This window comes from Mesoplodon densirostris, chromosome 19 (genome assembly GCF_025265405.1).
Source record: "Mesoplodon densirostris isolate mMesDen1 chromosome 19, mMesDen1 primary haplotype, whole genome shotgun sequence".
NCBI lineage: Eukaryota > Metazoa > Chordata > Mammalia > Artiodactyla > Ziphiidae > Mesoplodon > Mesoplodon densirostris.
Window position 1 is genome coordinate 51,249,925 of NC_082679.1, and position 26,293 is coordinate 51,276,217.

General features: G+C 46.9%; 1 protein-coding gene across 1 annotated transcript; it reads right to left on the minus strand.

Moving 5' to 3' along the window:
- Positions 1–11,051: 11,051 nt before the first annotated feature.
- DHODH (dihydroorotate dehydrogenase (quinone)) lies at positions 11,052–25,563 on the minus strand. Its single transcript, XM_060083365.1, has 9 exons — positions 25,516–25,563; positions 22,893–23,105; positions 20,777–20,976; positions 18,358–18,440; positions 15,170–15,357; positions 14,449–14,562; positions 13,287–13,440; positions 12,968–13,127; positions 11,052–12,482 (listed from the first exon to the last, which is right to left on the minus strand). Exons 1-9 carry the CDS (start codon positions 25,534–25,536, stop codon positions 12,428–12,430), a joined length of 1,188 nt encoding a protein of 395 aa, XP_059939348.1. The 5' UTR covers positions 25,537–25,563; the 3' UTR covers positions 11,052–12,427.
- Between the last annotated feature and the right edge of the window lie 730 nt (positions 25,564–26,293).

The following is a 26,293-nucleotide window of genomic DNA, read 5'->3' on the forward strand; positions in this document are numbered from 1 at the left end:
TTGACTCTTTATCGTTATGAAATGTCCTTGTTTATCTCTAGTAATTTTTCTTGCCATAAAGTCTCTTGATCTGATGTTACTAACTCTTTTGGTTAGTGTTTTCGTGGTATATTTTTTCTATCTATATGCCATATAATTGGTATTTGATTTTTTTAATCAATTCTGACAATCTGCCTTTTAATTGGAATGTTTAGTTTATTTACCTTTAATGTAATTAATAGAATTGGTTTCATCTACCATCATGCTATTTTATATTTAATCCTTAAGTTCTTTTCTCTTTATTTCTCCTTTCCTGCCTTTCTTTTCTTTGTATTACTCAGTTTTAAAAAATATCCTCTATTAGCATATTTTGTTATATATTCTTGTATTATTTTTCTAGTGGTTACCCCAAGATTTCAAGGTATGCATCCTTGACTTATTATAATCTACTTTAAATTAATGCCTTTACCACTCCCCAAATAATACAAGAACTTTACTATTTAAATCTCTTTACCTTCTCCCATTCTTTATGCTACATATTATAACTCCCATATTCATTTTTTAAAAACAGTTGCTAGCAGGTAGATATGATATAATTTGAAATGTGAGTAAATAGAAGCCAAGAAGACAAATTCACTGTTGTGGAAATTAAAAGGAAGGGATAAAATCAAGAGAATTTTCAGAAAAACAAATTGTAAAACTCAGTGAGTGATCAAATATGGGGAGGGCAAAGGAAAGACAAGGCTTGAAAATGACTCAAGGTTATAACCTTGAGACTCAGGGTCTCAAGTGGATAGATACGGGAAGACTAGGACTGGGATTTTGGGGTGTGTATGGGAAGAGAAAACACTGAGCTCAAGTTTTGAAATGAACGTTATGTAAAATTGGGGTGTGAAACATGAAGCAGAGGACCAGATTTGGAAATCATCTAAATATATAACAATTTTACTAGAAATTGCATGAGGAATGAGTTTATCAGGGCACCAAATATAAAAGGAGGCATAGTTATTCATTCATTCATTCATTCATTCATCAAACATTTATCAAGTGTCTACAATGTGCCTACATGTCCTAAGTGCTGAGGACATAACAGAGAACAAATCAAACAAAACCCCTGCCCTCCTGGAGCTGACATTCTAATGGGAATATAATGGATGATTAGTGGTTGGAGTTAAAAATACATCATTAATTGAGACAGAGTAGTATGCAGTATATAAGCAGAATCTGTAAAGATGCTGTCCATGAAACCTAGGAGTTGAAGAAAAGCTTGAATAAGGCAGAAATACTGTACTTCAATGGCTCCCAAACTTTGCTGTACTTTAGAATCTCCTGGGGAGCTTTCAAAAATCCTGATGCCGGGGCTTCCCTGGTGGCGCAGTGTTTGAGAGTCCGCCTGCCGACACAGGGGACACAGGTTCGTGCCCCGGTCCAGGAAGATCCCACATGCCACGGAGCGGCTGGGCCCGTGAGCCATGGCCGCTGAGCCTGCGCGTCCGGAGCCTGTGCTCTGCAACGGGAGAGGCCACAACAGTGAGAGGCCCACGTACCGGAAAAAAAAAAAAAAATCCTGATGCCCAGGTCATACCCCATCCCTATTACATCTGAATGCATGGGGGTAGGTGCCAGGCACGAGCATTTTTTTTTTTTTTTTTTTTTTTTTTTTTTGCGGTACGCGGGCCTCTCACTGTTGTGGCCTCTCCCGTTGCGGAGCACAGGCTCCGGACACGCAGGCTCAGCGGCCATGGCTCACGGGCCCAGCCGCTCCGCGGCATGTGGGATCTTCCCGGACCGGGGCATGAACCCACGTCCCCTGCATCGGCAGGTGGACTCTCAACCACTGTGCCACCAGGGAAGCCCACGAACATTTTTTTTTTTTTTTTTTTTTTTTTTTTTTTTTTTTTGCTGTACGCGGGCCTCTCACTGCTGTGGCCTCTCCCGTTGCGGAGCACAGGCTCCGGACACGCAGGCTCCGCGGCCATGGCTCGCGGGCCCAGCCGCTCCGCGGCATGTGGGATCTTCCGGGATCGGGGCACGAACCCTAGTCCCCTGCATCGGCAGGCGGACTCTCAACCACTGCGCCACCAGGGAAGCCCCCACGAACATTTTTTAAAGATAGCCAGGTGATTCCAAATGCAGCGAAGCTTGGGAACCACTGACATATTTCATCGAATTTAATATGCTATGAATTGTAAGAAAGAGAAAATTCTTCCAATTAAACTCTGACAAAATGCTTAAGATACCATCAATGCAAGATGCATCTCAATTTCAGAGGTGTTATAATGGAACAATAATCAGCATCTTAGAACTGATGAGACTCTCTGGTCACAAGTGCATGGTCAGCCATGGAATGAGACCATTGGATTTTCCCAGGAGTACACATGACCTTAGAAGAGAATGACTAGCTGGGTGTTGAATTCAGAACAGCACATGTTGTTCAAAATTTCAGTTTGTCTTGATAAGAAAATTAAACAAAGACGTTCCTGCTATTATGCCTCTTTCTAGGTTATCTCCCTTTTCCTCAGGGACCAGGAACTACGAAATCCTAGTATGCCCAGAACATGGACATTGGTTCCCAGAGATACTTCCTTAGTGCCAGCAATTCTCTCTGCAAAAACTGGGCCACTGGCAGACATACAAACAGATATTTTAAGCCTTTTAAAAAGCTTCTTAAACTAGCACCAACCCTGACACTTTATAAATGAGGAACTTCCAAGTTTCAGACTTCTAAATCAAATATTATCCTCAGACCAGCTTCCTATCAGTAAAGACAGCCAACCAGAGGTGGTAAACCCACAGTCTGTCAAAACTTCAAACATAATCTGCCTTCCCCAGGATGAAATTGGTCAGAAGTCAGAGCGTAAGGATCTTAGGATAAGTTTACCAACTATATTCCAAAGAGTTCATATAAACTTTCCTCAGTTTCTGCAACTGCATTCATAGGACAGAAAGCAAGGACTTCTTCTAGGTCCCAGGAAACAGGTAGGGGCTAGGTTGGCATTTATTTTTCACCTTAATCACTACACCCAGCAGTGCCCGACACACACACACACACACACACACACACACACACACACACTCAGTTCAGTTTGCTGAATTGAACGGGTGATAAACAGAGCCTCTGCCCTCAAAGAGTTCAGAGTGGCAGAGAAATGAGTATACAGCATAATTAAACGCTGCCTGTCACATCAGCTTCTATCTGCAGTAACGAGCAGGCCCTCAGGGGTGTGAAAGCTCTTGGTAGAACCAGCCCTCCAAGTACCTCAGGAGAGTGGGCATCCACCTCATAACAATAACAGCTAACACTGTCAGAGTCCTTCCTGTGTGCCAGGCACTGCTGGGTGAGCTTTCTGTGTGTTTGTTCATTTAATTCTTCAACAGCACCTAAGCAATAGATCCTTTTATTATCTAATAACCCCATTTTTACAACTGGGTACAGAGAAGAGAAGGAACTTGCTTGAGGCAACACAGCTACCTTGAGGCAGGATTCAAACCTGGGCGGGGCCCTCGGCCACCTTAAGGTACTCCCTCCCCTACACGAGGGACCTTACTGGATTTTCAAGGCCCCTTACATATCCAGCCTTGAGTTCTCACAATTAGAGTCACTTTTAAGGGTCGACTAGGGACAAATCCTGTACTGAATTAAGACATTATTACCTGGAAGGGATAACAAACTTGCTAGCTAACCTCACTAGTCAGGGTAAGGATATCAGTTCTGAGTGGCTATCAAAGCCCATTAAGAACCGTGTGTATCATTAAAACCAGGACCCTGGCAGTGATACCCAGCAGAGAGGACAAGGAAGACCCTAAAACACTGGAACCCAAAGCTGGAGAAGCCTGATGATGCAAAGAAGTGAGCCCCTGTCCAGGCCCTGAGAGCACCACAGCGGGGAAGCAGCAAGAACCACGTGGGCCTTGGCTGCAAAACGCATTAGGAAATAGACCAAGGAAACTGCCTGGCAAGCATTTGGGAACAGTCATCCCTGGGTGCCAGCCACATTCTGGGTGGACTTGAGCCATCCACCCCAGTCCCATGACAGATCTCTCTAGATGGAATGTGGTTGAAATGGAGCTCTGCTTTTGAATTAGTTCAAGAAATCAGGAATTTGCGTAATTATGGCTCCAGGAAATAGTATGAAATTAGTCCTGGCCACAGAGAAGTCAGCGTAGCTGTAACCTGCTAAGCCCCCAGGTAGCCTCCTCTCTGCTGGGGAAGCCCTGGGCTCCTTCCTCTGTTGTTGGGTGTAACCCAGTGGATTCTGGCCAGTTGTGTTTTGTACAGTTGACCCTTGAATAAGGGTTTGAACAGTGTGGGTACACTTACACACAGATTTTTTTCAATAAACACGTACTACAGTACTGCACGATCTGTGGTTGGTCGAACCGGGGGCCATAACGTTATACACAGAGTTTTGACTGCACAGAGGTCAGTGCCCCAACCCCTGCATTGTTCAAGGGTCAACGGAGTTTGTGTCTTCTGAGATTTGGAAAGATGGTGGAAAACTCAGCTATCTTCATCCCCAACACATGACACGGCCACCGGCAGGAAGTAGGATCTCAATAAATGATTCTTGGAAGAATGAGTGAGTGAAAGAACAGATGAATAAGGGGCAGCTGTATTCACACACACATATGTGTATACATACGTGTGTGTATGTGTGCATATAAATGTAGATTTGTGTGGTTGTGTGTTTGTTTTTTAATGGTTATGTTAGAGTCTCAACTGTAGTTGAAATTCTCATCTAACCAGAGTGAATTTTTTAGGATCCAAGACATGGATCCCACACTTTTTGCTCTGCTGAGGTAGGAAGGTGTCACTAGATCCAGTAACCCTACAAATTCCACATCCAATAGAATGGACGAAGCTCAGCAGGCTAGCCAGCTTCTCACATAACCAAGGGCTGAAATGGCAGCACCTCAGTTACAGCTTGCGCTTGTCTGGGCAGGAAAGGGGTTGTGCTGCCCCAGGAGGCCTTCTGACCCTCCAGGCACAGCTTTGTTCCTGGATCCAACCAAGTCGACCCTAGTGATTAAAGGGGTGGCAGGTGGTGCGGGCAGGTTGCCTTCACCTGCTGTAACTCTTTCTGTTTCCTGTGGGACACTTGCCAAATGTGGCTTTCAACACCCAGGAAACCTCTCCCTGGCTGGCAAGAATGTGGGGAGTTTTCATGTTAATTGCAGTTCCTCCCCGAAAGTCCCTGCCCCTCGGAGCCTGGCCCCTGTGTTGCTGCCCAGGTATTTCACAAACACCCCCTGCCTGCTGGTGCTGGGTCATTCCCACCCTGCCCCTGCACACACACCTCTCGGCCCTGCCCACCGGTGTCCTCTAAGCTGTGACAGCCACACTACATTTCCCACATTTACAACCACAAGTTTCTTAAAAAAAATTTCCCTGACTGGCAAGATTCCACAGGTAACATGATAGTCTGATTCCACAGGTAACATTCTCACACTGTGCTAACACCAGAGATCTGCACCTGGAGGAAAGAGAAATCTTGACGTGGGTCTTAGCCAAGTAGAAAGCAGATAACATATCTTCCAGGTAAGTACAAGATTACAGTAAGTAGGGCTTCCCTGGTGGTGCAGTGGTTGAGAGTCTGCCTGCCAATGCAGGGGACACGGGTTTGTGCCCCGGTCCGGGAAGATCCCACATGCCGCGGAGCGGCTGGGCCCGTGAGCCATGGCCGCTGAGCCTGTGCGTCCGGAGCCTGTGCTCTACAACAGGAGAGGCCACAACAGTGAGAGGCCCGCGTACCGAAAAAAAAAAAAAAAAAGATTACAGTAAGTCTCAATCTGGCTTCTTTATTAGCTGGGATTAAATTTGGCTAAATATGAGGGAAAACCCCAATTGACAGTGGCTTAAGCACACAAGGTTTTATTTTCTCAAATAAAAGAGGTAGGGAAATAAGCAGACAGAGCTGGTATGAAGCCCTTTCCAGCTTATGTCTCTGGGTTGACCTTGATCCTCAGGTCTAAAAAGGCTGCCAAAGCTCCAGACATCATGATCTGGGCAGCGGCAGACTTCCCAGAAGTTGCACACAGTACTTTCATACGTATCTCACTGAGTAGAATTTGGTCATATATCCACATGCAGCTACAGCAGAGATCAAAGGCTAAAGGAAATATAGCCTTTATTCTGGGAATCCAGAATGTAGAACCGTTTATACGACAACTCGCCTGATGTCTTCAGAGGTGACGGCTTTAGATTTAAAAAGACTAAAGAAACATACAGGTGAGCCTTGATTGACTCTAGAACTTATTTTTAGGGCAATGGGGAAACTTGGAATATGGACTAAATGTTAGATGATATTAGGAAATCATGGCTGTTTTCTTAGGTGAGATCACAGAGTTATATTTTCATGGGAACATATCCTTATTTTTAGCAGATGCAGGCTATGAAGTACTTAGGAGTGAAGTGTCCTGACATCTACCGTTTCCTTCAGAATAGTTCATCAAAATACTGTATATAAATAGATTAAAAAGATTGATAAGAAAAGCATGGAAAAGATAGAAAGAATTAATGAGTCTAGGTGGAGGGTGTATAGATGTTTGTTACACTATTTCAACTTTTCTTATGTCTAAATGTCTTATAATAAAAATTGGGGGAGAGTAATTTTTTACACTATTCTTTCAACTTTTCTTATGTCTAAATGCCTTATAATAAAAATTGGGGGAGAGTAATTCTCTATTTGGTTTGGCTGTTCCACAGTCTTTTTCACATAAGGTTGACTACCTCCTGATGAACAGGAATGCTGTTCCTGTCGGCACTCTGGAGCCAGTCAGTTCAGAGGGTCTGTGGGTAGTGGGTTGAATCCTGAGTCTTAGCCAGGGTGGATCTCAGAGTTTGTGGGTGTGGAGAGAGACGATGGCATCTTGGCCCTCAGCTTCTCCAAGGGTATCCCCTATCCCCGAGATTGCAGCACAGCAGCAAGGATCCACAAGTCCCATCACCCATCTGAGATATCAAATAGATAGAAAATGAATCCAAGGCACCTTGTATAGCAGAGGGCTCAGTGGTGTGTCAGGATACTCCTGGGTAGGGTAGAGCAAGTGCTGGACTTGACATTAGGAGACTGTCCTCCCTCTGCCATTCCTGCCCGTATCATCTTGGGGCAGGCACTCAACTTCAGTCTCCTCATCTGTAAAATGCAGATCATACTCTCCACTTCACCTACCTCACACAAAGCTGTCTGAAGATCAAAGAAGACACTGTGTGTGATTTGCTGTAAATTTACCAACGTACCAGATAATTAGGAAGATGACCTTGCTTGTCTGAGAACTACTTCATCCTATTAGGCTGCCATGCAGTTACCACAGACACCAGGACCAAATGAACTTTTCAAAATTCTGCTCATGGTGGTTTAGAAATATCTCCACAAATTCTTTTGACATTCCTCCCTTCAGAAATGGAAACTAATTTCCCTCCCGTTGTATTGATATGTGTGCTGGACTTAGTGTCTTGCTTCTAACATAGAGTTGCCAGGTAAATTACATTATGCCCAATTAAATTTGGATTTCAGAAAAACAACAAGTAAATTTTTGCCTAAGTATGTCTCAACTATTGCATGGAATGTACTTATACTTAAAAGCATATCCATTGTTTATGTGGAATTCAAATTTAACTGGGTATCCCCGTTGTTTTTGTTTGTTTTACTAAAACTGGCAACTCTATTCTAATGAAGAGAATGAAAGTGACATAAGTAATGGTGTATGACCACCAAGACGAGGTCATAAAAGGCATCGGAGCTTCCACCCTGCTGTAGGTCACTGGCTCTGGGAGAAGCTGGGTGCCCTGGCATGAGGACACTCAGGCAGCCCTTCCAGCCAACAGCCAGCACCAGCTCCCAGGCCATCTTAGAAGTGGGTGCCCCAGCCCCAGTGAAGCCTTAGATGACTGCAGCCCTGGCCAACCTCCTGGGAGACCCTGAGCCAGAACCACCAACTAATTTGCTCCTGAATTCCTGACCCGACACTGTGTGGAAGAGTAAATGATTGTTGTTTCAAGCTGCTATGTTTTGGATCCTCAGGCTCAGCCCTGGTTGGCACTGTGATCCCTACAGAATGTCCCCCACTTCTGCGGGACTCTGAGCTTTGATCACTATTTGATCACCATTTGACCACCTTATTTCAGACCAATCAAGTGCCCAGGGCAAGTATCTATGAAAGCTTTTTTATAAAAAGTAATTGCACACAGGAAGTCTATATGTTAAAAGAAGATGAACTTTTGGGCCTCCCTGGTGGCGCAGTGGTTGAGAGTCCGCCTGCCGATGCAGGGGATACGGGTTCGTGCCCCGGTCCGGGAGGATCCCATATGCCGCGGAGCGGCTGGGCCCGTGAGCCACGGCTGCTGAGCCTGCGCATCCGGAGCCTGTGCTCCACAACGGGAGAGGCCACAACAGTGAGAGGCCCGCGTACCGCGAAAAAAAAAAAAAAAAAAAAAAAAGAAGATGAACTTTTGAGGGAGAAGAGAAGGGAAAAGGGACTAATAATACTTTTCAGAGGTCCTGTAAGGACCTTTACCTTCATCAGAAGGAGATACTCAGGCCCTGGGGCCCAGTTCTGCTGATTCCCAGCTGCCTGGTTTAGGGAGGTTATTTAATCTCTCAAAGCCCTCATTTTATCTGTGAATACAAGCATAGTAATACCTACTTGCAGGACTTTTTTGATGATTAGAAACATTGAAAATATTGTTTATTAAGAGATTAGGATGTGCTGAGCCATATTGCCCTTAGTATTTAATCCTCAGAACAGCCCTTTGAGATGGGTCTGTCCTTCTCCCCATTTTACACATTAGGAGACTGAGGCCCACAAAAGTTACATGATGCCCACAGCAGGAGGAAAGACATGCAGGGTCGCCTGAAACAAGTGAGAATGGGTGAACCCAGGGAAAGCTACACCCCTTCTGTTACCCTTCCCTGCGGGGTTTTTTTTTTTTTTTTCACATTTATTTATTTATTTATTTGGCTGCATCGGGTCTTAGCTGCGACACGCGGGATCTAGTTACCTAACCAGGGATCGAACCCTGGCCCCCTGCAGTGGGAGTGCGGAGTCTTAGCCACTGGACCACCAGGGAAGTCCCCCTGTGGGTCTTATTTGAAGTCGCTTCTCTCTCTCTCCCAGATACACAAACACACACACACACACACAAATGGATGTGGCAATCACACTGGCTGCAGCCCAAAGTGGCTTGCTAAACCCACAATTCCTTTTTTCTTTTTCCACCAAGGAAGAGACATAATGGAAGCTATCTCCAGTGAGAAAGTGGAGAAGGAACAAGTTTATTCCAGGGCAGTACTTGAAAATTCCAGTGTGGAGCAGCCTAAGAGGAAAGGGGCCCTCTCTTACAAAGTTGTAGAGAAAGTATAAACTGAACAACCCCCTCTAATGGCAATCTGGCGGTAACTGTCAACATTTTAAGTGCACATAACCTTTGCCTGAGCGATACCATTTCTGGGAATCTATTCCACAGAAGTTCTACTGGAAGAGCACAAAGATACATAAACCAAGAGACTCGCTGATGTACTGTTTGTGATGTGAAAAACAAACAGCCTACATGTCTAGCCATAAGCAAATACTGATATATCTGAGCTGCGGAAAATCAAAGGGCTGTTAGAAAGAGCAAGGTAGATTGAAGGGACGGACGTTGAAAGACTCCATGATTATATGGGGAAAAAAAGCAAGTTTGAAATAAGATTTAACTTACTACTTATATTTAACTAATGTGAAATTGGCAGGGGATGCACACAACACAAAATGCAAGAGTCAATAATGTAAATCATATTAGCAATTCTGCACACTAATCCACCCAACAATCCTGGGCCTCACGGGGCATTGGCAACCTGGGCCTCCTCCCACGTGTCTCCCAGCATTGAGCTTCTCTGGGCTGAGTGTAGTTTCCAGCGTTAAGAAAACAGGTACTCCTTACACCACAGGGCCCCTGAACGCAAGCCAACTACTTATGCTGGTGCTCAAGAGAAACAGCAGCCCGTTAAAGCTGTGCTAAAAGATTATCAGTCTCCAACAGAGAATCTTCCAAAGGGTAACTCTTCCCCTTTCCTTCCCCCTTTCCCTGAACAGTTCAGTCATAAAGCCATTAGTTGGCACAGAGCAAGGTAGGTGCCTGCAATGGCAGCAAAAGAGGAGCAAGGGGCTCACAGTAGAATATCAATACCCATACAGAACAAAGAGGGTGCCCGCAAAGTGTGTGTGTGTAAGCATTTGGTGCGGAGCATCAGAGTCCTAGCTTATAAGGAAAGTGACCATGCAGGGGGACAGGCCAGCAAAAAAGTCAGAGCCTAAATGAGGTGAGGGGGATGTCTGCCCCCGGGAGCAGCCTGGAGCAGGTATCAGAGCTGTACAAAGTGAGGAGAGTGCCCAAGGGGTAAGGGATGGTGAAAGATGTCAGGACCCAAGCAAGGAAAAAGGATGCCAGCACATGGTAGGGGGTGGAAACCCGAGATTACTTACATATGAGAGGACTGATCAAATAAGAAAATAGAGTAAGTATAAAGGTAGTCAGGGTTTCCACAGTCAGAGGAGAGTTACAAATATGGGAAGGGAAGAAACTAGAATGAAACTTATGGTTTGGGATTGGAATTGAAAGTATCAGTCTGAACTCATGGTTTTCAATACAGAGAGATATAGAAATATAGATGTATGTGTACATGTATATTCCCTAGCTCTATCCCTGGTCAGGGCACTAAGATCCTGCAAGCTGTGCGGTGTGGCCAAAAAAAAAAAAAAAAAAAAATAGTTCTTTGTACTATTCTTCTTGAAACACTTTTATGTGTGTGTGTGATAGATTTTTTTAAAAAGACAGAATAGCTATGGGTATGTGCTTGCATATACAAAGAAAACTGACTGGAAAAATCTAGATGGATACAAAAGTTAACTGTGACTACCTCTGATATGTGGGATTGTTTGAGGGGGGAAGGAGGTAGACAACATTTATTTGGGGGCTATACTGTTTAATTCATGAATAGGTATTATTTTCATACTAAGATTCTTTTTTTTAAGAGATTATTACCTCTATTTTTTATTATTTATTTATTTATTTATTTATTTTTGGTTGCACCAGGTCTTAGTTGCTGCACGTGGACTCCTTAGTTGCGGCTCCAGGGCTCCGTAGTTGTGGCTCACCAGCTCCTTAGTTGCGGCATGTGGGCTCCTTAGTTGCGGCATGTGGGCTCCTTAGTTGCGGCACGTGGGCTCCTTAGTTGTGGCATGCAAACTCTCAGTTGCAGCATGCATGTGGAATCTAGTTCCCTGACCAGGGATCGAACCCGGGCCCCCTGCATTGGGAGCACAGAGTCTTATCCACTGCACCATGAAGGAAGTCCCTAAGATTCTTTTTTAAGAAACAGGAAAAAGATCTTTGTAAAAGACGGCAGGAGACTGACTGTTGGCTTCTTGGCAGAGGCAGTGGGCAGAGGCTGAGGGCTGAGGCCGAGATTCAACGATGAGACAAGGACACATTACCTCTACAGCAGCTACAGGCCTCTCCACAGAGCTACTGAGAAATTTAAAATCAAACCTGCACTGAGGTGAAGGGAATAAAGGTAATTTCCTGTTGGCTGCAAAGGCGTACTGACATCTACAGCACTTCTCAGCCGAGGTTTTCAACCTCCCATCACCATTTGCTTTTCAGTTTTGAAAAGGTTAGCATTTCTGTTTCTTTAGTTAATGACTAGACCTCTTGAGCCTCTTGTCTAGTGTCTTCAAGCTCCTCGAGAACCTGCCTGCCCAATGGCCCACAAGTCACAGGTTTTTAAAGCAGGGGGACAAGCCCATTTTCTGAACTCTGTCTCTCCAAAATTGCCATGTTGAAATCCAGACTGGCAGTATCTCAAAATGTGACCTTGTTTGGAGACAGGGCCTTTACAGAAGTAATCAAGTTAAAATGACCAGCATGACCAGTGTCCCTCTCCACACAGAGGGAAGACCATGTGCAGACACGGAGAGGACGGCCATCCACAGCCCTATTCTTGCAACTTTTATCTAAGTTTGAAATATTTTCAAAATACAGTTAAAATTTTAAACAAAAATAAAGATAGAATGAAAGAGAGTCAAGCTCCTGGGAAGCCCACTACAAATCCCGGGGGAGCAGAGGCCTGGAAGGACCTACAGGATCTGGGCAAGAGGGCTGGGATGTAAATCCAGTTTTTAAATGACTTTATTTTACCATGATATTCCCTCCAAATGTCTAATGTCCTTGTAATATTAAAGGATCCTGGGATTTGAATCTAGAAAGAATCATGGATGCAGTTCCTGTCCGACAAGTGGTTGAACAAAGCCTTGCATTGCTTCTGGTGACCCTCATGCTTGGCTTTTACAGTCCAGCCGGTGGAGGGGCCCCTGTGGTTTGGGCATGTGGTCTCCTCTCTCCATCAGCCACAAAGGCTCGCTTGATTTAGCGGGACGGTTCCAGATCAGGCTTCCCACCGACCCGTCCTCACCTCCGATGATCTGCTCCAGTGGCATCTGTGACTCTGGTAAAACCCTGCTCCCTAGAGAAAGAAAACAAAGCAATTTCAGCAAATGGTAAAGGCCTGGCTCTTACTGGAAGCCCACATTCAACCAGGCTCTGTCTAGTCCGTAACTGCACCTGCCTCGCTCTCCCAAACGCATGCTCATGCCCTGTACAGTCTTCACCCTGGAATCTACCCAGGTCTTCAGGCCAGGGAGGGAATCAATTTTAAGTACTGACAGCTCCTGACATCAAGCCAGTGTTACTGGATTAACAGGAATGCCACCAGAACTCCTGGGGCCTATAAACACCATTGCTTTGGAAGTTAATCTTGAATTCCTTGGCACTGTTTGACCTTTGTCAAAAGAGCAACAGGGTAAGTTTCCCCTGCGTTTGGGGTGTACCCCTCAAATGCATTTTCAATGAAGAATAAAGACTGATGAATAGCATCCCCTTGATTTGAGTCATTCTGAGTTGATACCACATTAACTTTGCCTGGTTCAAGCCACAGGTTGCCCCACTCACTTCAAAAGGGCCTCCAGCTCCCGCTTGACTCTGCCCACCAGGGGCGGCCCCTGGTAGGTGAGGGCTGTGTACAGCTGCACCAGGGAGGCCCCCGCCCGGATCTTCTCCAGCGCGTCCTGCCCGCTGCTGACACCGCCAACCCCGATGATGGGAACTCTACCTGCAGAGAAGCACACAGCACACTGTGAGGAAGGCTGGGCAACAGGAGAGCCAGGAGCTGTTTGGCTGCAGCCCCGGCCCCCTGCTGAGTGCGGCAGTTCAGGAACCCCGACCGGGCGCCTGAGCCACAGATCTGAAGATAGGGACACCAAATTCTTGCCTTGGGTGAGTGCATACATCTCCCTGATGGTTTGCGTTGATAAATCTCGGAGGGGCTTCCCGCTCAGCCCTCCCATTTCAGAGCGCAGGGCCCCCTGGAGGCTGGCAGGGCGACTCACTGTGGTGTTCGTGACAATCAGTCCATCGATGCCCAACTGCAGTGTGAGACACAGAAAGAGCCCCTCAGTCAGGGCACGACGGACTTGGAGAAGCTTCCCTGGGGGTCTGAGAGAGCAGCCGGGCTGGGCACCCACACCTAAGGCCCCAGAAGCAAGAGCTAGACCAGGCCTCACTCACTATGCTTTCTGGGCAAGTATCAGAGTGAGCCTCAACATGATAGTAGCAGCCATCGCGTACCAACCACCCGTACGGTTCCCCCAGGACACGGTTTAATCCTTAGAACAACTCAATCTAGAGTGTTCTGTCCAAAGCCTCCAGGTAGTAAGTGGTGGAACCAGGATTTCAACCCCGGACTGCCGGGCTCAGTCTGTGTTTGCGCTACTCTCCTAGGACACAGAGACCCAGGGTTAGACTGGAGAAAGACAGAACACTGCAGTCTGACCAAGACTGAAGGATGCACAGCCTTAAAGCCCTTGCTGAAGGAAGAGGAGGGAAGAGGCAGGAGAAAAGGACCCATTCAAACATTTATTGAAACATTTACTTTTTATTTCAGGCATACCTCATTTTATTGCACTTCACTTTATTGTGCTTCACAGGTACTGGTTTTTTTTTTTTTACAAGTTTCTGGCAACCCTGCACTGTCAGATGATGGTGAGCATATTTTCAGTAATAAAGTTTTTTTTTTCAATCTGGATTATTACACCTCAAATGTTTTAATAAAACAGAAAATAAGAATAAAGTATTTTTAAATTAAGGTATGTACATTTTTTTTAGATGTAATGCTATTGTGCACTGAACAGACTATAGTGTAAACGTAACTTTTATTGCACTGGGAAACCAAAAAGTTCATGTGACTTGCTTTATTGCAGTGGTCTGGAACTGAACCTGCAATATCTCCAAGGTCTATCTGTATATGATAAATTACAACCTGACAGCCCTCGATATAACAGAAAGGAAACCACAAAGACTGCCGTCTGGGCTAACCCAGCTGGCCAGGTGGCCTCTACAGGCAATAAAGGCGTCCCCCAGGCACCGACCCTCACCTCTCTCACCACACTGGCAATATCCTCCTTGTCCTGGGCCGTGAGGTCAGGAGCGATCTTCACCAGCACGGCTGGCTTGTGCGCTACCTTCAGGGCATCCCTCTGCTGCAGCACCTAGAGCAACATGGGGCCAGAGATCGGGACCCCCGAGACTGCAGTTGACAGTATAACCGTGACCTGCAGCCGCAGATCAGTGTGTTTTCACACTAGCTGTCAGAATAAAACACCAGCAATTTCTCCTTTTCAGGAAACACCGCTCTCAATTATGCAAAAGACCCCATCAAGTCAGAGCTGATTGCACTCTCTTGAACCAAGGGATCCCCAAGAGTGAGTCCTTAATGTCATTGGCATTGGCTAATATATCAAGGTTTATTTAGACTTTTGTTCCTAAAAGACACAGCAAATACTGTCACAAGCACGGTTTAATGAAAAGTCATTCTATCATTCATTCAATGTGCTAGATGCTAGGGACGGGGTGGTAAATGAGAGATGTGGTCCCTGCTCTCACCGGACGTTGTGGGTTAACAGCAGGGATAGATAACTGAGCAGCTGACTAATACTGAGCACAATCAGTGTTATATAGGGAATCAGAGGGAAGCAAGGGGTCCTAACTGGTCCAGGTCTTAAGGACAACTCCTCGATAGTGGATAGCAACGCTGAAGCTTTGGCCTAGAAGATGAGCAGGTAGGACAGGCTGGTGGAGCAGGATGTAATTGCCCACCTTGGTCAGCAGGCGGCGCAGCTCGGCCTTTCCCTGAAGGCTCCTCAGCCCAGCCGTGTTGGGACTGGACACATTGACTACCAGGTAGTCAGCCAAGGGGCCCAGGACTCGAACCCCCTCTGCGTAGTCCGAGGCAGCGTCCACCGAGGTCTTATTCTTCCCCAGGTTTATTCCCAGTGGCAGCCCATCTGTAAATATCACTGGTCAGGATTTTGCCCCCACTCACCGTTTCCTGTGCAACATTTTGAAGCCGTCCTTGACCGAAGAGCCCACGAACAGCCTCACAGGCTTTCCAGCTCCAAATGTGACCTTTCCCGCACCAGCTGACAAACGCTGACCTATGCACTGCGCTGTTGCCTGCGGGCCAAGAACCGCGCCCTCCACTTTCATCTGCGCAGCCGTGTTTGGGCAGCTCCTAGGATGTTTTACAGCTTTGTGCCCTTTTTCTTTTTTAAAATTTAATGGAAAATGGAGAAATTAGGAGTGCAAATACTAGTGTTTAAAAAGGTAGAGCTCGGGGCTTCCCTGGTGGCGCAGTGGTCGAGAGTCCGCCTGCCGATGCAGGGGACACGGGTTCGTGCCCCGGTCTGGGACGATCGCACATGCCGCGGAGCGGCTGGGCCCGTGAGCCATGGCCGCTGAGCCTGTGCGTCCGGAGCCTGTGCTCCGCAACGGGAGAGGCCACAATAGTGAGAAGCCCGCGTACCGCCCCCCGCCCCCCCAAAAAAAAGTAGGGCTCGTAAATGAAATACGACTGAGAAGAGACAGAAGTCAATAGCATGCCACAGGGGCAACTGTTTACTCTCAGGGCTGCCTGTTAGACTTGGGTCACGTGACTGGGTGTGCAGTCGTGAAGAAAAAGCAAAATTAAAGGATATGTATAAAATACTGGAAAAAATTTTCGATTCTCATGCCTAAAATGTAGAGGCATAACGGTTTTATAATTTCCATTCTCTGAGAAGGGACTCCCCCTTGTAACTAGGGTGACCACACATCCCAGTGCTCCCAGGGCAGCCCTGAATACTCCTGTAGCCTGGGCATAATTATTCATGGCTGCATCCCTTCCACTCTCAAAAGTGTTGTCTCAGTTTGCACAGTAAGTAATACGGTCACCTTACTTTAAAATCCAGGGAATTATCACCTGACTTGTATTTTCGACTTTCAGTGTGTTTCTGAAATGTATTTTTCTATGTGTGAAAGCAAGGGCTTGTCTGTACTTGACTTCTCCTAAGATACTACCTTATCTGCAAAGGCTAAAGTATATCCATGGTACCACCTGCTTTTTCCAGCTAACTGGGACGTCCAGTTAGCTCACAAAATGTATGTCAGGTCAGGGAGGATCACAGAACAACACCCAGTACTGCTAACTACCTTCTCATACCGTAACTGCAGTCACCTGTTTTATCATCAACGTGAAAGTAAATGAGATTCGTGTCACTCACTCCATGGGTGGAAGGGAGGAGAGGGGTTTAGCATCCAATTAGACAAATTATATATCAAGGTCTCCAAGCCTCCCAAATCAAGTGAAGATGGTTTGGAAACTGTAATTCTTTTCCACACAGGTAAACTGGCTTAATAGAGAATATCACTTTCATGTAGCCAGTGGATCTTTCATTAGTAGTCATTTGCCCCAAATGACAAGATTTTGGAGTTAGACAAAAATTGCTGAGTTACTCTATCCGCAAAGGGCACCATAGCTCATAACACAACTCATGTTGCTTGGCATGATGCTAGCAATAAGCTGTCTTCAAGGCTTCCAGCTGCCGGTGAACGCTATGTGCAGAGCTCTGCTATGAGATTTTGTCTCACTCCAACAAATGTTACACCACAGTGGGGGGTGAGGGACGGACAAGGGAGAACAGGGGAGAAAAGTGGTATAAGGGGCACTGTGAACAGTTAAAAGAAGGAAAGGGAGACAAGAAGGCAGGAGAGTATCACAAACCATGAAAGTCCTATCATGACCTTCAAAGCCCACAAGTGGCAAGGTCTACAGTATAGCAGGGTCTGGTTCTGCCAAAGCCAGGGAATTCCAAACAAGGTCATTTCCTACTCCCCAAATCAGAGATTGCTAACTGCCCCGGCCCTTTCAATCTCGCGTTCAGAAATGAATCCAGTACCACAGGTTTTTCTCATCTCACCACCAGGACATCCAATGAGGCTAAACTCCTGGAAGGAGTTCCAGAAAGGCCCACCAAGGAAGATGGCCGCAACCCCACGCAACCCTAGAGGACACCTGGGAAGGTACAGAGAGGATGGCATGGTGCCAAGACCACTATGTTCACCCCAAGGGACAGCAAGGCAGAGAGCCCCAGGGAAGGAGCATCAGCACCTCCAAAGGCAGCCTTCAGAAATGCATGGTGTGGACTTCCCTGGTGGCACAGTGGTTAAGAATCTGCCTGCTAATGCAGGGGACACCGGTTCAAGCCCTGGTCCAGGAAGATCCCACAGGCCGCAGAGCAACTAAGCCCATGCACCACGACTACTGAGCCCGCGTGCTGTACCTACTGAAGCCCACGCGCCTAGAGCCGGTGCTCCGCAACAAGAGAAGCCACTGCAATGAGAAACCCATGCAATGCAACAAAGAGTAGCCCCTGCTCGCTGCAACTAGAGAAAGCCCTAATGCAGCAACAAAGACCCAATACAGACAAAAATAATGAATTTTTTAAAAATGCATGGTGTTTCCAAATAAGTCATGAAGGATATTTTCCCCAATGCTGGGAGTAGTTATCTCTGAGTAGGGAAGAGTGTGAGTAATTTTAATGTTCTTCTTTATGCTTCCCTGCATTTACTAACACTTCTGTAATTAGCATTCATTATTTATATAATGGGCAAAAGGACAACAGAGCAGGATGTACGAAGATGGCGCCCAAGCCCTGCTCTCATCTTAACTGCCTACGTGATCACAGAGCAGCCACTCTGCACTGCTTACTTCCAAGCTGTCCCAGTTTGACACAGGTTACATAACGAGGCAGGAACTAAGTGTATCTTTGCTCAATTGCGAAATTCAGTTAAGAGCTTGGAGGGTGTGATGGAGCCAGGAACATTCCTCTAGCAGAGGAGCCCTGAGTTCCATACTGTTTTTTCCTATTGTTCAATCATGTTCATTTCACTAGGAATGTTCTTGACTTTCTCCCACAAGTTTCCTTCCAACAGCTGAAGAACAGCCCTCTAAGGCAGGCCCCCTTTACCTTCTGTGAGCCTGGCCTGCGTCTGCTGTCTGGCCCGTAACCTGTGTTCCACCGCTGAGAGTCCATGACTGTTGAATCCGTACCTGTAGCACAGAAGAGCGTTAGGGAGGAGATAAGGTTAGAGCCCTCAGGCAGAAAGCAAAGACTCTGGAGGGATGGCTCCATGGCCATTTTCAACATATACTTATGATGTAAAAACCAAAGAAAAAGCTCAGAGTCAGTTCTTAGACTTCTAAAGTCTAAATACCCCGGAAGTCCTAGAGAACTTGCCAGAACACCATCAAATACAAAGGGAAAGATTAAAATTTGCCAACAAGCCACTTAGCCAACTAGCACTGTAAACAGCCCAGACCTGTCTGGACCCAGCCCACTCCTCCTTCCCACCCACTGCTCCCACCCCACAGGGCCCTCACCGCTCTGATGACCCATCTTCCCACCTCCTGCCTGTGCCCCACGAACACACCTTCTGGAACCCATCCTGCCGCTCCATTCCCCCATCCTTCCTACCTATTAAATCACCCTCTTCCCGGCCCAAGTCAAATGCACCCTCTCCTCCTCGCATAAAGCTCCCAGCCACAAATGATCCCTCACCTCCTGGCATTCATGGAGCACTCTGTACCTATCTTTCTCCTAGCTTGGGATGTATGCTTCAGTTCCCCTACTGGGTTACAGTCTTCTCGAGGACAAGGGACACACCTCCTCCCTCACCTGCCACTAGACACTCCACAAAGGCTGGGCCTTGTCCCTCTTGCTCATCTCTACATCCCCAGCCCCACTGTGGGTTGTTGGCCTAATGGCCATCCCCACTCCCTTCCTCCTTGCCTGTGGAACCCAGCTCCCTTGACACAGGGTGAAAATGCCAATGACGCCTTTCCCAGCCTCGCTGGCAACTCAAGCATGAACTTGAGATGGAGCTTGGTCACTGAGACACAAGGTGATGCCTACCAGGGAGCTTCTGGGAAAATATCCCCCCCCATATCCACACTTCCTTTCCCTTTCTGCTCTCTGATGTCCTCATGCGAGGACGTATGCTTGCAGCTGGGGTAGGCATCTTAAAGACGAGAAGGGAAGGCCCACAGAGGTTGGCCCAGAGTACTGACGCCACCCTGCTGCTCAACCAACCCTAAAACTGCCGACTTCACCCGTTATGAGAAGAAAATAATAACAAACGCCTATTGTTTAAGCCACTTCGTTACTTGCGGCCAAAAACACCTCTAACAGGTACATGTAGTTGTTGACTCATGTTCATTCAGCACCCACCCTGTGCCAGGCAGAGCAGGGAGCCTGGGCACACAAGTGCTTGGAGCTCAGGCCCGGCTCTCTTGTGCCACTTCTCACCCACGGGACTCTGCCAGGCACTGTCAGCCTGGGACCTGCAGTTACTTGTGGCAGCCGAATCATAAACAAATTTTTTTTGCCCCAACATTCTGAAGATATTGATCCCAGCCTACAGGGGAAAGGTCAATAACTCGATATCTAATGCTGGAAATTTTCCCCGAAACAAGCACGATAAAGCAGGACGTGCAGCCAAATAAACCTTCCACACGTCAGTCTCCCAGGAGGCCCTTCATGATCCCAAAGGTGCTACCAACGCCCCCAACGAGGCTCTCAAAGCTCTGTTACCGAAAAGAAGGAACTTCTTCACTCTCTGGGTTAGCTGTAGTGTAAACTGCCCAGGGCTTACAAAGAGAAGGGCTTCACACAGTCTAGAAGGACCTCTCTTCCTAAAAGCAGCTGTCTATGTTGGTTATTAAATTTCCCAGTTACTAAAGGCTGGAGCTGTGCTGTCAGGTGCAAGAGCCACTAGCCACGTGTGGCCACTGAGAGCGAAGCCTGGCCAGTCCAAAGCAAGAGTGCTGTAAGGAAAACATGCTGGATTTCGAAGACTTGGTACAAGTGAAAGAAGGTAAATAGTCCATCATTTATATATTGCTTATATATTAAAATTATGATAGAGTATATTAAGTATTTAAGTAGTATAATAAATAACTATTACAAATAATAATTAAATAGAATATATTATTAAAGTTAATTTCACCTGTTTCTTTTTGCTATTTTATTGTGGCTATTAGAATATTTTACATTACATATAGGGCTCATATGATATTTCTACTGGACAGAGCTGGGCAAGGACACTGGAGTAACAATGTGGAAAAAGCACAAACTCTAAAGTCAGATAAGCCAACATCCGTTCCCAAGTTCTCCCGCTTCTGATCTCGTGACTGTAGCTAAGTCGTGTAGCTCTCTTAACCTCATCGTGTATACACGTTAAACTGAAATCATAAAACCTGCTTTTACGCCCGCACAGAGTAGATGCTCAACATGGTTCCAGAACATTCCAAATGACAGAAAAATGTCCACACTGTATGGCAGGAAAAACACCCTGAGTGTCCTGCTGGGAAGAAGGCTGCTCACCTACCTGTTAATGATGGCTTGGTCCTCAGGGAGGCGGAAGACCCTGGGTCTGGGGTTTCCTTCCTGAGGTTTTGGGGTAACACTGCCTATCTCAACAAAACCAAAGCCCATCTTGTAAAGTCCATCCACAGCTTCCCCATGCTTGTCAAATCCTGCAGCAATTCCTACTGGATTTCGGAATTTATGGCCCAGGACTCTCACTTCCTAGGGAGAAGGAGACAAAGTCACAGGCACACAAGGCTATGTTGGTGTTTCTCAAAGTGTGGTCCACGGCACACCTACATCAGAATCACCTGCTTTTTAAACATCAGATCCCAGGGCCCATCCCCGGACTAAGGAATCAAACTTTGGGGGAGGGTGGGGAAGAATGGAACTCTGAGGGAATCTGTTTTTAACAGTGCTCTCCAGGTGATTCTGATGCCAGCCAGAGTTTGAGAACCATCGGGCTTTATCATCACTGAGGAGAAAAACAGTGTTTCCACCATGGGTTGAGCAGGAGATAGGTGCTGCCTTTCCCAGTTACGGTGAAGAACTGTACCTTCTTATCCACTATTTAGCCCCTAGATGGTGCTATTCTGAAACAGTCAGGCAGCAAAATCCTTTAATCTTAGTAAGTCAGCCCCCGCTGTGTCCCTCTTCAGCCGGGTGATACCAAGGCCCAGCAGTGTCCTCGCGACTCCAGTGCTCGACCGAGCAGCACTGATTGCTGGGCCCCAGAACCAGGCTGGACTGGAAGCAGGTTCTTCCCTGGCAGACATGGGGCGGATTCCTGATTGTTCTCTATGATGAAAGTGACTGGGGCCTAATTACTGTCAGGTCTAGCCTAACTCCTGAGTGACTTAGTATTCGCACCCTGATCTAGCCAACAAATCTAGAAGCAAGACAAATACGTTAAAATGTGGGAAAGGAATCGGGATATCATAAAGTCAGCAGTTGCCAACAGAATCGTCACTGTCAGCTGATATGGCAGGAAAGCCTTTGCCAGGACTAGCAAGGACCTCCAAGGGTGGCACCGTCTGGTGTTGGAAGCAGGAGGAAGCCAGGCTGCCCCAAGGAGGGGAAGAAGAGATGGCAGTGAGTGTGTGCATGCGGTGCCTCGGGGACTGGGAGGCTGGGAGGGTGGCCACACTGGGGGCCCTGGGGGCCGTGCTCCAGGACGGGTCTCTCGGCCCCGGCTGCTCGACAGGCTCCCTGGGCAGCCTTCAGTCCTCAGGCCCAGAGAAGACAGTCAAATGGGGCTGGCACCAAACCAGAGCATCTGCGTACCGGTCTCCCCCACTTTTCCGAAGTTCTCTTTATGCCACTTTGCTTTTACGAAAGACCTACATTTGTACCTGTTTTCGCTAACCAATAGGAATCCAAAGAGGATTTTCACTTTTACAGAAAAAGGTGCCACATGTGCTCAAAACTGCAGGATGGGAAGTGAAAGGGATTCTAAGACAAAAACGGAAGATGTAGAGAAGGCCCCTTTGATTGATAGCAGTGACCCTTCTCCAAAAAGGTCTGAGTGCTTCTTGTTTGTGTTTTCTTCATGTTCACATCATTCTAATATTCCCCATTTGGTAAGAAGTATCCTAAATGGAAACTGTCTGGGCTTGCACGAGGATGTAGATTCTAGGAGGATGTGGATTCTTGCACTTTGTTCACTGCAGAAACCCCAGCACACAGAAGAGTAAGGGGACACGGTGGGGCCCCTGTGTTGAATGCAGGACGGAATGAGGTTGGGACAGGAGTCGTATGCTTTCCTCAAAGGGCTTGGCTAGACATGCCTACATCACATTAGATGTTAGTGATGCTGGCATGCTTCCCTTTTCAGCAGAGGTGAACACTGAGCTACCCGAGACCTCCGCGAGGCAGGATGGCAGCTAACGGACGGATGCTGAGCCAGACTCCATGGGTTTGATTCCTGGCTCAGCCACTTCCTAGCTGTGTGCATTTGGGTAAGTCACTTAACTACTCTGCACTTCAGCATTCCTGATCTGTAGATGGGGATGACGGTTTGGGGTGGGGGGCTAATTTGTGACTCTGGTTTTCAAAAGGATCAGCCCCAGCTAAATAAATTAGGGAACTTTGACCTTGACCCTCATATCTATCGCACAAGGTGTTACAGGAGTACCTACCAGCATGTCAGAGTCTTGAAACGTGGCACGAGGAAGGAGCCCCAGGGAGGTGACGTGAACAGCCAGCCTGTGGGCTGCCTCGGGGTCCAGCAGCCCCTGCAGAGCTGGCATCAAGTGGTCCGCGTAGAAACGTTCATCCCCTGTGGCCATCAGGTAGGAGGCAAAGAGAAGTCCTCCGCCCCCCAGGATCACCATGGCATCCTGGGCCCGCTTCTGGAAAAAAGAGCCAATGGGGCCCCCTCAAGGCTAGGCTGTAGCACCTTCTCTGAACCCTTTACACGATTTACACACACACAGAGGACATAACATGCAGTGATGTCCGTGGCCTTCTGCTAACGCTGGTCTCCTTGGGTTCTTGCTCACGTATTGCCTCTACAGTCAGAGGCTGTATCTGCACTTCTGCTGACACGCACTCCTCTAGCCCTGAAGGACTCCAGGCCAGGGATTTCAAGAGGGGCAAGGCTTCCCTGGTGGCGCAGTGGTTAAGGATCCACCTGCCAATGCAGGGGACATGGGTTCAATCCCTGGTGCGGGAATATCCCACATGTCGCGGAGCAACTAAGCCCGTGCGCCACAACTACTGAAGCCCACACGCCTAGAGCCCATGCCCTGCAACGAGAAGCCACCGCAATGAGAAGCCCGCGCACCGCAACGAAGAGTAGCCCCCACTCGCCGCAACTAGAGAAAACCCGCGTGCAGCAACGAAGACCCAACGCAGCCAAAAATAAATTAATTAAATATTAAATTTTTTAAAAAAATCTTTAAGACGGGCAGTATTGCCCCCTAGGGACATGTGGTGGGCACCCGGAGGAGAATGTTAATAGATTTGGTGAGCAGGAAGTCAGTAAAGTCAGAACTATCCCTATCGTGTGTGACTTTTGAACATCCTCACTGAGGGAAAAATATCTGTTCATATTATCTGAGCCTAGAAATGCAAACTCTATTTCCCCACATAAACACAATCTCCTGTGTGGTTTTCATCTGTATTGACTTTCCAGGAACGCAATTACCTTGTAGATTGAGGGATGACTATACTGTTTTGCACAGAACATTACCAAGAATCACTCACCGTTTCAGAAAATCCATGTGGAATGGTTCAGTGCTTTGCTTAGAAGTTTGACAATAAAACATTCCTGTGGCACTAGAATTTCTAAGTAGAGGCTTAAACACCTGACTCACTACCTAGGTGACTCACGCCCTAATATTTATGGGTTGAAATACATATTATTTTATTATAAATTTATTTCTCCTTTATATTCCAGTTAGGACATTATGTTGACTTTTTAAAATTATATATAGAAAGATTACATTATACATAAATTCCACTTCAGGATAATAAAGAGGGTTGCAAAAAAAATTTTTTTAAAGGAGCATCAGGTCTTTTTTTTTTTATTTTATTAAAGTATCATTGATTTACAATGTTGTGTTAATTTCTGCTGTACAGCAAAGTGTATAGTTATACATGTATATATTCTTTTTCATATTCTTTTCCATTATGGTTTATCACTGGATATTGAATATAGTTCCCTGTGCTATACAGCAGGACCTTGTTGTCTATCCATTCTACATACAATAGTTTGCATCTGCTAGTCCCAAACTCCCAATCTTTCCCTCCCCCACCCCCCTCCCCCTTGGCAACCACAGGTCTGTTCTCTAGAGAGCATCAGGTCTTCTTGGATCAAGCTCAAACATCGCTCATAATATTTTTCTCTAATTATCACTGCCCAATGCTGAGTCTCTCACTCATTCATTCATTCAATCATTCAGCACATAGTGACTGTGCACTCAAGGATGGGCTACAGACCGAGTCCCTGCCTTTACGAGGAGTACAACCTCAGGAGGAGACAGAAATCAATGATCATGCAAACATATAACTGGGACAAAGCTATGAAGAAAAAAGTAAGAGAAGAACCTAACTTCATCAAAGAGGTAGAGAAAGGCTTCCTTGACCAAGTGCCTTAAAGCTGATATTCAAAGGATAAATAGAAGTTAATTAGGCGGCAGGGCGGGGCGGTGTAAATGCTCTCTCCACTCTTGGCGGCAGAGGAGAATGAGATGCACCCAGGTGATTTGAGTTTTGTTCCCTGAACAAGGAAGTGACCTGATCGGATGTGCCTTTAGGGTCACTCCTAGCCGTCAACATAGATCTAGTATTCATTTTTCTCGCTTCTCCTCCAGGATATTGTAGGAATGCCCCTTATGTTGATCAACAGATTTCTGAGCGCCGTTACAAAGTCCCTGCCCTAAACTTTTATCTAAAAGGGTTGGCACCCTATTTTACTGTAATTTCATTCCAGGTTGGATGCTGCACACACTGCTAGGCGATCCTGTGTTCACTAAGCGCCCTGTGCCTGGCTCAATAAAGGCCCACGTGCGCTGACACAGATCGGCATCTACTCCGTTTACACGTGCCGTTTACAGTGACCACGTACATGTGTAAATGCACACGCATGATCATTTGCAGGTGTCCCCAAAGACACACAAACGTGCCAAAGAGGCCCACCCACTCGGAGCCGCCTCCCGTCCACACCTCGCCCAGGCTAGCCCTCCCTCCATCCTCCCCCCGCCTGCCTTCCCGCAAGTTCTCTCCTCGCAGCTGCAGGGCCGCACCAGCTGAACTCACTTTGAGCTGTCTCCACGCCATGCTCCTTCCGCCACTGGGCCCGCCTCTGTCTCGTTTCCATTGGAGAAGATGGCGGTGACTCCTCTAGTCTCCGCCCCTCCAGCTTCCGGCTCACCAATCGCTGGGCAGGAGGGTGGGGCGGGGCCCTCTCCGCGGAGGGAAAGGCCCCGCTCCGCCCCGGGAGTCTGGTTGGGCGCTCATGCGCCGGCGCAATCCCGGTGTGCAAGTCTCTTTAGCCCGTCAGCCAGCCAGCCCGCCCGCTTGCCTCCTGGCGTCTTCGCTGCGCTTTGCAGAGGCTCAAACGAATCTGGTTGGGTCGCTGCGCAGAGCTTTCCTGCATCCTGCAATCTGGAGAAAAGACTAACTGTATGTTGATTCTTCGATTCTAAGCAACACTCACCAGTTTTTTTTATCATTTAAATTAAACATGCTATTGATAGTGTTTGTGCTTTAGATAAGGCATGGATTGAGTATATACCGGGCACTAAAAAGGGTTGAAATGATTTACAGCGCTGTGTAAGATACCTGAGTTGACTTTAAAAGAAGATTCCTTGAACATCAGGTTTCACTTTTTTAAAATGCCTAAAACATATGTATGTATGTTTGTAAGGATATTGGGAAATTAAGACTGTGAACTTCGAAAAGTGAAAGTGTCCTGCACCCAAACAGTTCCATTGCAGCCCAGACTTGGACTCCTCTACCCAGAAATCTTCCCCCCAAATTGCAAACTCTTATTTTCTTGGCGTTTGAAACAATTCAGTTTTCTAGTTTCAGTTCC

Bases quoted from the DNA above. Each gene is read 5' to 3' on its own strand.
- DHODH (XM_060083365.1), bottom strand. From the start codon at position 25,536: ATGGCGTGGAGACAGCTCAAA. The intron at 23,106-25,515 runs GTGAGTTCAGCT...TCTTTTTTCCAG, and splicing joins TGGCGTGGAGACAGCTCAAA to AAGCGGGCCCAGGATGCCAT. The intron at 15,358-18,357 runs GTAAAGGGGGCC...TGATATTTACAG, and splicing joins GCAGGCCAGGCTCACAGAAG to ATGGGCTGCCACTGGGAATA.